Source organism: Stenella coeruleoalba (assembly GCF_951394435.1).
Source record: "Stenella coeruleoalba genome assembly, chromosome: 12".
NCBI lineage: Eukaryota > Metazoa > Chordata > Mammalia > Artiodactyla > Delphinidae > Stenella > Stenella coeruleoalba.
In genome coordinates this window covers 22049887-22062043 of record NC_137158.1, presented here as the reverse complement: position 1 = coordinate 22062043, position 12157 = coordinate 22049887, and the positions used below count along the sequence as shown (strand labels likewise).

Below are 12157 nucleotides of genomic sequence, written 5' to 3'. Positions count from 1 at the left end.
GGCGATTTAAGCACTGCCAGGATTAAGAACCACTGCTCTAAGGTAACTATATTTCAGTGTTCAAATTACCAGTTAGGGATAGTCTTAATCTTCACCTGACCTCTCACCTTTTCCTGGAAGAACAAGCTACATATACAATAAACAAAATTTTCACTTGAAGATTTCAGAATTTCTTAAATCATGTTGCTTGCTTTGTCATTAAGTCATTAAGTTATGATCATAACTGATTCTTTGACATGACTGATATAAATCAGAATTTTTAAATATTAAAAAAATGTTCCATGATATAGATGAACCTAGTAAATACGTAACCCTAAAATTTGTGTGAAATAAGATTTAATTATTACTATTATAGTTAATTAAATTCTGACAACTTTATCCACGTAACATCATTATGAAATATATTCATCACAACAGAAATAATGAATTTTTCTAGGATGTTTAGAAAAGCCAATGAGTGTATGTTTTAAAATCATTTTTAGTAAAAATAAAATCTTGGTGGTCACCATATTATATCTCATTATGTAATAGTAGAATATTATTAAGGTTAACAAAATGCAAAATAAAGCATCAGCCTGAAATGTGAGATTGAACACTTTCACAATTTTACTGCAGTTAAGTTTTATCAGCTTAATTCTATCCAGAGTCACTGATCCTCAATGATCTAAGGGTTATACACAAGTAAAACCTAAACACAAGGCAATCTAATTTAGCAGTGATTTTTAAAAATAAAATCTAAAATGCTCCACTGATTTATTTTTTATAACAAGGTCAGTTAAGAGCAAAAGGGAGAGACAAAGCAAAAAAAAACCAAAAAAGACAACCAAATAGAAATAAGTTAAGAAAACTGTATTTCTAAGAGTACTAAATGTATATAGTCTATAAGGTGTTCTTTTTAGTGACTTTCTATAAGAAATGTCCTAACACACACAAAAAAACCGTCAACAGATATAAGTCTAGGTCTCAGAATCACCCCTTTTGGTATTCTCTACATAGACAGGTAAAGATATAAACACACACATGAAAAATATAGGAAAAGTATCAATGAGCAAAAGAACTGGAGATTTACTATTAGAAAACAAATTCAGCTGCATGTAATCAGATCTGGCCTCACACTATTTACCTGGAAATTATTAGTTACCATTTGTTCTCTCCTCCCATCTCCTCTCCCTTTAAAATATAATTACATTTTACATATGTTAATATCGGGTAAACCTAGCAGCACTTTTTCCCTGCTCATTTTAAAAGGCAAAGTTTATTACTGAAAAAAAGACTTATTTTCTCACAAAGCTCTGGAGGATTTATAAGTACTGTGGAAAAGCTGAAGCTTTAGAAATTTCCTTTGAAAACCAAGGGGTTCCAAAAAAAGAGAGAGAACCATAGGGCTTAGGATTCAAGAAAGAACAGGCAAGCTAATAAAAATACAATTTATGCCATTGCAAATTATTCCAAAATAGAAGTGGAAGGGAAAGGGCTGAAGGAATTCAGTGTGACTGTTAATAGGGAGCTCTTTCAGAGTTTAGATTTTACAATAATGACATATACAAAAGAAGGAAAAGCAGCAGGCTCAGGACCAAGGACTGTTATTAAAGCTAAAACTCAAGATGACCCCTAGCTCACCAAAAAAGCTGAATGTAATCAAAGTGGTGGAGATGGGTAACTTCTTCAGAAGGACCTGCTCCTTGGGTTTGATTATGTATTATTTATGATGACGAAGAAAAAGAGGATTCCTTTATTCTTATGGTGCTTCTGATAATAAGCTTTAAATTGAAAAGGTAGAACAAACAATGGAGAAAATGGAAATAGATGGGAAGATGTAATTTTCAAAATGGGGCTTAAGGTACATTTTGCAAACTGTAGACTAGAGGAATAGATATATTCCTAGGAGTCTCAAAATTAATATATTAAAAACATGGCTTGTGGGCCTCCCTGGTGGCACAGTGGTTGAGAGTCTGCCTGCCGATGCAGGGGACACGGGTTCGTGCCGCGGTCCAGGAAGATCCCACATGCCGCAGAGCGGCTGGGCCCGTGAGCCATGGCCGCTGAGCCTGCACGTCCGGAGCCTGTGCTCCGCAACGGGAGAGGCCACAACAGTGAGAGGCCCGCGTACCGCAAAAAAAAAAAAAAAAAAAAACATGGCTTGTGAGTGGTCAGGAAAAAAAGCATGACTGTTACGAGCAAAGACAGATTCATCAAACATAAATTAGGTTACACTTTTATAAAAGTTAATTCAAAATGTATCACAGACCCAAATATAAAATGCAAAACTATAAAACTTCTAGGAGAAAACAGGAGAAAAATCTATATGACCTTGGGTTTGGTAATTATTTTTAGATAAAACACCAAAAGCACAATCCATGAAAGAAAAAAATGATAAGTTGGACTTCATTAAAATTTAAAACTTCTGCTCTCTGAAAGGCACTGTAAAGAAAAAGGACAAGACACAGAGTAAACTGACTATATCTGCAAAACAACTACCTGCTAAAGGACTTGTATCAAAATATAACAAAGAACTGTGACTCAACAAAAAGAAAACAATGGATGGACCTAGAGATTATCATACTGAGTGAAGTAAGTCAGAGAAAGACAAATATCGAATGGATACACTTATATGTGGAATCTAAAAAAATGGTATAAATGAACCTATTTACAAAACAGAAACAGAGTGACAGATGTAGAAAACAAACTTATGGTTACCAAGGGGGAAAGGGAGAGCAGGGATAAATTGGGAGATTGGGATTGACATGTACACACTACTATATATAAAATAGATAACTAATAAGAACCTACTGTATAGCACAGGGAACTGTATTCAATACTCTGTAATGACCTATATGGGAAAAGAATCTAAAAAAGAGTGGATATATGTATATGTATAACTGATTCACTTTGCTGTACAGCAGAAACTAACACAACATTGTAAATCAACTATACTCCAATAAAAATTAAAAAGAAAATACAACACAATTAAAAAGTAGGCAGAAGATATAAATGGATGCCTCTCCCAAGAAGATATATAGATGGCAAATATTCATGTGAAAAGATGTGCAGTATCACTTGTCAGTACAGAAACACAAATTAAAACAACAATGGGATATCACTACACACCCATTAAAATGGCTAAAATTCCCAAAATAGACAACACCAATTGCCAGTGAGAATGTAGAGCAACATGCAGAATAGTACAGTTTGGAAGTTTCTTACAAAGCAAAACATAGTCTTACCATATGACCTAGCAATCTTACTCCTAGGTATTTACCCAACTGATATGAAAATTTATGTTCACACAAGAACTTGCATGCCAATGTTTATAGCAGTTTTATTCATAAATGCCCCAAACTGGCAGCAAACAAGATGTCCTTCAATAGGTGAATGGATAAACAAACTACAGTACATTCACACAATGGAATACTATTCAGCAATAAAAAGGAATGACCTATTAAGCCACACAAAGACATAGATGAATGTTACATGTATACTGCTAAGTGAAAGAAGCTAGACTGAAAAGTCTATAATTATACGACAATCTCGAAAAGGCAATACTATAGAGATAGTAAGTGGATCAGTAGTTGTCAGGTGTTCTGGAGAGGGTTGAATCAGTGAAGCACAGTTAATTTTTTTTAGGGCAGTGAAACTATTCTGTATGATACTGTAATGGTGAATACATGATACTATGCATTGGTCAAAACCCACAGAACTTTACAGCATGAAGAAGGACTCAAGGTATGCAAATTAAAAAAAATATCTAGACGGTTGGGAAGTCCAGGATAGAACATAGAATATGGCAAAAGAATCTGTCTTAGAAATGTAATGAAAGAACTTCACTGAAAGAGGTGGGAAAATGGGGTGCTCACCTAACTTTGGATGAGTGGAGTCAGCAAGAATCGAAAGAGGAACTGTACCCACAGGGGTAGAGGTTATCAATTCTGAAACCACTATACATGTATACTAGAATTGATTAAGTATATGGATGGCCGGCCAATGGTAAGAGAAGTAATTCTGAAAAGGCTACATACTGTATGATTCCAATTATATGACATTCTATTGAAGTGAGAGATTACAGGTAAGCGAGAAGGCTAGAATAATCCATGTGATATAGATTAGAGTTGGAGACATCAGTATAAACTCTCACATTTAGTTTAATATAGATACAGCTGGTTACATACAGAAACATTTATAGATATGTGTACATACACAGATTAGTTATACTTACATATATTTTCTTACTTTGTCTGTTGAGAGGTCCTAGAGGCAATGACACCTCAGTAGCAATGAGCAGACCCAATTACCAGGTCTTCGTTTCTAATATCAATACTATTCTCCAATAAAAGGAACTAGGGTTCCTTGGAGAAATAGCTGATTCTAGGATTAGGGCAGGAAATATGCACAATAAGCCTGGAGCATCTTGTAGTGCCAGAAAACAAGGAAGTATTCAAATAAAAAACATAACTCACAATGATGGGGTATGTCAAAGGGACACAGAAGTTAACTCAAAGAGTTCTTGGGAGCCAAAGCTGAACTATTTGAGCAACAAAATAAAGTAGTACTGGATTATCACCAAAGTATAAAAAAAAATTCATGAGTCCATATTGACTAAACAGATAGACAGATAAGGAAGAAAAGACAAATCTCCTGTGGAGAACTCCAAATAATCTGTGTAGATACTGCCTCCTCGAGGAGGTGGAGCTTAACTCTCCACCTCTTAAGTGTGGGCTGTACAAGGTAACTTCTTTCCCAAGAGTACAGCATGGAAAGGGGGGGGAAAAAGTAATTCCACAGTGGAGAAACCTGACAAACACACTGCCTCAGCCAGGTGACCAAGGTTAATACCAACAGTGAGAAATCATATTGATTATATGTACCTTTGGTATGATGTGATGACAATGGCACTGTACCTCTGTGATCTTTCTCCCCCAGACCCATAAGCCCAGGTCTAATCATGAGAGCAACATCGGACAAATCCCAACTGAGGGGATACAAAATACCTGACCAGTACTCCTCAAAACTGCTAAGGTCATCAAAAACAAGGGAAGTCTGAAAAACTGTCACAGCCAAGAGGGGCCTAAGGAGATATGACAACTAAATGTAATATGGTATCTTGGGTGGGATCCTGGAACAGAAGGACATTAGGTAAAAACTAAGGAAATGTGAATAAGGTATGGACTTTACTCAGTAACAAAGTATCGATATTGATTTATTAATTGTAACAAATGTATCATGCTAATGTAAGATATTAACAGTTGGGAAAAATGGTTGTGGATTATTTGGAAACTCTTCACAATTTTTCTGTAAATCTAAAACTATTCTGAAATAAAAAGTTCATTTAAAAATTAATTAGATCAGACTAACCTCAATATTAAACAATCTTACTTAATACAACTCTAGCCAAGTACCTCTTGTGGTCTTTCATCAAATCCTGATAGACAAAAAGGAGAGCCATGGACCAGACATAAGGAAATAGGTGAATTTGATGAAACAACCATAATCAAACGGCATTGGCTAAAAGACTGAAGGGCAAGCAAGAAGATTTCTATAAGTATCCCATAGGGTAGGTTTTTGGATATGACCTTTTTAATGGTTATTATCGAGAACCTGGATGCCGGGCTTCCCTGGTGGCACAGTCGTTAAGAATCCACCCACCAATGCAGGGGACACAGGTTTGAGCCCTGGCCCAGGAAGATCCCACATGCCATGGAGCAACTAAGCCCGTGAATCACAACTACTGAGCCTGCACTCTAGGGCCCACGTGCCACAACTACTGAAGCCCGTGCTCCACAATGAGAGAAGCCACTGCAACGAGAAGCCCGTGCACCGCAACGAAGAGACAATGCAGCCAAAAATAAAAATAAATAAAATAAATAAATTAAAAAAAAAAAAAAAAGAACGTGGATGCCAACAGAGTGTATCCTAATAAGATCTGCTTAAACAGGGAAGGACAAAAATCTTGAATTAACAAAATCAAGATTTTAAATGATACTGACAAGTTGCAGAGGCAGAATGGATCTAACACAGTGAAATTAAAAAGAAAAAAAAAGACTACTTTGTGTGCCAAAACACAACATATAAAAATGTAAATAATTTAAGAGTAGTTTTCTTTTTTCTTAATTTTTGTGATTTTAGTAACCTCGCTGAGTTGTGAGAATAAGGCCACCCAAAAAGGTAATGTCATCTTAAGTAACACTAAGATGAAGGGGATGAGAGTACCAATGACTTCAGAGCCTGCCAGATAGCATTTGGGGTACACATAAGTTTTGAGAATTACACATGAATAAGAACAACAAACAAAATGCACTAAAAGGTCAGGAATCATGACTGTAGATTTAAAATAATGCCACACCAGGACGGCTTTTAGTCTTTAGAATAAAAGAAGACTAAGTGTGGACATGATGACGATCCTTAAGCATCTCAATTGCTATGGCACGAAAGAGGGATTTGTACTTTGTTAGGTATGGCTTTAGGGGTAGCACTAGATCCAAAGGATGGCAACTCTAAGAATGTAGTTTTTCACAATTTACACAATGAAGATTATCTAATAGCAGGCTATGAATGGACTGAATTACACAGTTACCATTCTCTAGAAGTCTTCAAGCAAAGGCCCATTTATTTATCAGTGATGTTTTAGAAGGGAGTTAAAATTGGGTAAAAAATAAATGGGCATTCAGTGCCTTTCCAATTCTGAGATGATAACTAAAGAAAAGCAAAAGTAGTATGTAAGCCTAAAGATCCTGTGATATTCAATGGACATCTACTTGAATTATGCTGATTTAGTTATTAGAGTTATCTTAATCTAGGATACTAAAACCTTAAGGTGAAACCAGCATTTTTAATTTAGTCCCACACACCCTCAGTCCCTAAATCAAAGAGCATTTCTTGGTTTATCTGGGCTTTAGTAGTTCTAAAATTAGTCAATAAAAATTAATTATTTAAAACAAGATTAAGTAGATCATCTACTGTTCAAATAGTACATCAAACCTTCAAAGGCTTTGCTATAAACAAACTAATGCGCACAGCTTATTATGGTGTTCTGATTACTGTCTGAGCTCTAGCTCTTCTCATCAAACTTGCTATAGGCTAGTGTAGGTTAAACCAAGGGGCTGGATATATCATATAAAAAGCTAAAAGTTCCACATGCTGTAGAAGCATCCAATTTGAAAATATAAATAAATTAGTATGTATGTGTAAAATGTTAATTCCTTCAAGTTTTTCAAAGGAGGAAATAAACATACACTTCTAGTCTATGTGATTACCCACAGAATAACTCCCACCAAAGAAGTATTCTAAATAATGGAGAACCAAGTAAAGATTACGGCTGCAGAGTCTCTCAGTCATGTAACATCTCTCTGGTTGCTTCACGAGTTGTAATGAAATCTGGCTACCTACAATCCATCTGTTATTGTAGAAACTCCTTTTGCCTGCACAGTCCAAATTATTCCAGTAGCTATGCCATGTGAAGACCATGGAATAAAGCAGCACAGAGATAGGCAAAGACATTTGTTAACAGAAACAATGTTAGGCACATTTAAACAAATAAGGAAACTGAGCACATATTCTTTTAAGGTAAATTTTAAATCTCTGCTAAGGTAAAGGTTCCATTTTCCTGCGTTAGCATAATGTGTGAGTTTGGCAAAGACAGTCTTCAGAAACCAACAGCAGAAAAAAGGATTTAATTATTTAAGCTAGGTGCAATTTTATTTTATTAGGCTGGGTGCAACATGGCATAATATAAAAAGGAGAGAAGCTGGGGACCTCACTTCAATTCCTGGCTCTGCCTCACATCACTGACAATGTGATGTAGAAAAGAACTAATCTTTCTGAGCCTCCATTTTCTCACCTGTAAAATAGGGACAATAAAGATCCCACTTTTTCCCCAGGATCATTGTGAAGGCTAAATGAAAGCAGGCACATAAAAGCACATTTCAAACTGTAAGGAACTGTACAATGTAATCTGATATTATTATTAATATATCATATGTCCAATATTTCCAAAGCTGAGAAGACTAAAAAGTATAATTTGGTTACAGGAATAAAAACATGGTGGTGGTAATATATTGCGAATAAAAAACTAATATGACAAAGGCAAAACAACTCCAAGATTCTCAACTTTTAAATGTTGTTGTTGTTCTTCCTATTTTAAATAATGAGGGTCTGAGAACAATGTAGCTAATCTGTGGATATACACAAAGGAAGGGAGGTAATAAAAATAAACTTTTGGTGAAAACTAAACAGATAACACTGCTAAAACTATCCAGAAATGGGGAGAAATGTTAAGAGGGGAGTCAGGTAGGAACAACCAGCTTGAAGAGAAGTTTCCAGATTAGCTGAGAAGCCTTTTGGTAAATATCTAAGTACCAGAAGAGTTAACAAATAATGAACTCCTTTCTCAGAGCCTTCAGAAATTGCTATCACATAGCAAAATACCTAGAGTTTGCCATCAGTTAATAAGAAAACATCAATAAACAATGGAAGAAGCTTATTTACTTCTCTAGTTAAATACCTTGGGAAAACTTGGGGTAGAATCTGGGCACTTTCCTAAATAATCTCAAGAAAAGTACCAATGACAATAATTGTGCTCTTCTTCGTAGCACATACAATTTTTGAATTCTGAACATTAAGTGTTATACATATTAGTGATTTAGCCATCTAATTCTGATAGGCTACCTGCCAGTTTGAGTTTGACTGGGATCTTTGTTGCCTAAGCTCATACAATAATAACAAAGCAGGATAAAGTAAGTCTGAGAAAAAAAGCTGTTTGAGAAAGAGTACTAATCTCAGAGACAGAAGATTTGAGAGTTCCCGCATTAATTTCTTATTCTGAGGAAAATCATTTCACTACCCTGTTTCTGCTTCTCCATCTGTCAAGTAAGTTAGTTATCAAATATAAGCTAGATTGCCACCTGTCAGGATGTTACAGAGGGAATTCCTCTGATCAAATAATGTTGAGAAAAAAACTGTTACTCTAAGATTATATAATCCTATAAACACATCTTCCCCCAATTAAAAAAAGGTGAAGGGCCTCAAGCACCTCATATAAAATTTAATTAAATGGTCCTTCTTGGAATATCTTGAGATGAATTATATCAAAACAATTTTAAGTACTTATTTCTAATCTAATGATTCTTTTTTTTCTCTCTGCTCTCTAGAAAATTTACCTTTATCCTTATCCAATGGTTCCTGGGAAAGAATAGTGCACAGTACCGGGTTTTTCCACACCCCAGTCTCTTGAGCTAGAGTAGCTAAAAAATGCAATTCACAGCTGCCATTCTCCATCAGCTTTTCATGAGCTACCTATAAATATTAAATAAACATCCAAAGAATTACAACAGATTTTCAAAAGCAAGCTTATCAGGCTTTAAATATAATACTAAACTTTTGAAAAATAAGACTTTTATCTTAAAATTTTCATGTCACATTACAAAGTGCTGAATCCTTTACTTCTGATTTTTAAAGATGAATCTCAAGGACAAGAATTATATTAATTATAAATTTTAAATAAATAAAATGTACTTCTAGAAATAAGTTCATATTATTTTTTCCCCAAAATCTAAACCGAGAGCAAAGTTATTTCTCAAGGAAGCTATTAGAGTATCCACAGCATGAAAGACCTTACACGTTTTATATCCTCTGTGTTAGTAAAAAAATTTCCAAAAAAACTTCTATCATTAATAAATGACAAATCTGCATCAAGGTCTAAGTCACAACTTGTATACACATATTTCAATAAAAGGGACTTATGAAAAGAAAACAACTAAATGTATGATTTTTCATTTATTCATGATATAGCCTTACAATATCCTATTAAAGCTGACACTGAACCTTGCTTACTTGTTGTTTACAAGTGTTCATGCAATTAGCATATTCTTCAGGTCACAAAAGACCAATAGTTTTAACTCAATTCAGAAAATGTTTATTGAGAATTTCTATGGGCAAAGTACCAAGGAAGAGAGCAACTAGTCCCTGCGTTTATGGGGCGTATTATCCTCTAGTGGAGTTAAAACACAGGCAAAATAAAACAAATGCTGTTAAGCAGGTATAAAATAAGCCCAAGGAAGCTCTGAAATGAAAGCAAAGTGTCATGGAAACTCTTAAAGCTGCACGCTGTGTTTGTATAAAAAGTTTATTCCTCAAAACCATAAAAATCTCACTGAACAAGTTCAAGTGCTTTAAGAAATTTTCTTTGAGCAACTGATGAGAGCTCCATACTGGGATTTAAAGAGTTATTTCCTCCTCATTAAACCATAAGAAAAAGTATCAAGTAGTGCTATTGTTTCAAAAAAGGAAGTTGAAAAGGCTTACCTTATGTTGACAAACAAAATTAATATGAGGAATTCAGTATTATATTTGTATATAAACTATTTATATAATTAATTCTGTGGTAGAGTGTATCTGAGTGCCAAACAATCAAAAAAAGTTCTGAGATAATCATTTACCTAAAAATAACCACTTGCTGGGAAAAAAACCCTGAGACAAAAGTTACTGATATGCTGAAGTACAAATTGCATGATCAAAAAGTTAGCTGCAATGTGACAAACACGACAAGACACTTTCAACAGTTATTAAGTATCTACCTACTATGTGTAAAACTCTATGTTGAATCCTTTGGAATAAAGGTATGAATCCTATCTTCAAGAATTTTGCACTTCATGTAATTTTAATATTTAATATTAAAATAGGAAAGTTGATTTCTCTAACTATAGTTTATTTCACATGCTTCTAAAATTTGAGACTAATCCTCTTTTAATATCTCTTCTATGGAAAAACATAAGGCCAAAAGATATTTTAAGAACTCTGGCTACAGGAAGAGAGAGACAACTAAACTTTTTGAGACTAGTTGGCAGGAACATTCCTCTTAACTAACCAATTAATCAAACTTTACTTGAAGCTATAAAATATCCAGCACAATCTAGTGCTTAGCAAAATTTAACATTCTTGAAATACTGCAAAACAACTAAGCGCTAAACTATGTAGTACTTTTATAAGTAGAATAACAGCCCTAAGTAACAGAGATAAGCATGTATTTTCAGATATAGGAGAAAAAGTATGGACTACGGAGTAAAGAATCTTGGTTCAAATAACTACTCTGATATTAGCTATACAAGTTTGGGCAGATAAATATTTTAGAGTTGAGCCTCAGTTTCCTCACCTTTAAAATGGGAAAAATATACCTACCCCCACAAAGTTTTCATAAGGATTAAATGAGATATGTTAAATTCTTATAAAGCATATTGCAATTTTCAACAATTAGTTAAACTGTTTCTAAATACAGATGAGGGCATTTTCTTTTGTGTTCCCTTACTGCTCTGGCAAAGTTCTAATGATCTGATCTTAAAGAACAGTGCAATATTCAACCAATCTACTTAAATGTATATATTCATTTAGCAAACATCTAATGAACACTGACTATATGCAAGACATTAATGTTAATAAGAACAGCAATTAATGTTTGTCATTACTTAAATCATTTAAAGTTTAACCAAGTAATTTATTAAGAATAAAGAAAATTGCCATAAAATATACCTATATTAAATCTAGTAGGTAAATATTCTCACCTGCACCAGTGTCTGAAATTGTTCCCACTGTTTATCAGATAACTCAACAGGCAGACACAGTAAAAGGTCAACACAGCTTCTAAAAAACAAAAAGTTGGTAAGGATACAAATAATTACTAAAATTCGAAGTAAAATAAGATGAATAATTCTAATATCATCAGTAGACTGTCCATAACTAATCTATTTAAAATTAAACTATCATAAGATTTGAGATACAGAGTTAAAAACAAAAAAGCTAAATCTAATTTTTTATTTACTCAAAGGTCTACTCACAATGCCAAGCGTTCCAGAACCAATGCTACATTTTCACATTCAGAGGTAAGATAAGGTCGTGCTTTAACATAACTTTGGATAGCCACTGTGTATACCTCCAATAAAGGTAAAGGATCTTCTGAAGTTTTCCATTTCTCTGCATATTCAAGGAGTGTCTGTTTGGAAGGGATAATAAAAAGTATTCAACGTAAATAAAAATACATATTGATTAATCAACTGTTTTTCTTTCCTAAGAAATTTTGAGAAATAACTTTTATTTATAAAAACAAAAAGCAGTTTACACTGATTAAAATATTGAAAGTAATAAAGCTGTAATCTTATTTCCAGCAGCTCTTTGT

The 12157-nt window shown here is 34.1% G+C and overlaps 1 protein-coding gene across 5 annotated transcripts in view; it reads right to left on the bottom strand.

Annotated features, from left to right (window-relative positions):
* The window catches only part of ZNF292 (zinc finger protein 292), a 208738-nt gene that overhangs the window by 31211 nt on the left and 165370 nt on the right, over positions 1-12157 (bottom strand). For 4 of the 5 annotated variants that reach the window (XM_079938618.1, XM_079938617.1, XM_079938616.1 and 1 more), the window contains 3 exons: positions 11820-11974; positions 11547-11625; positions 9150-9285 (listed from right to left, as the gene is read on the bottom strand). In XM_079938618.1, coding sequence (XP_079794744.1) covers positions 9150-9285; positions 11547-11625; positions 11820-11974 — 370 coding nt within the window. Of the gene's footprint in view, positions 1-9149; positions 9286-11546; positions 11626-11819; positions 11975-12157 lie in introns of those variants that run through there. The other variant, XM_079938620.1, reaches the window with a different exon arrangement.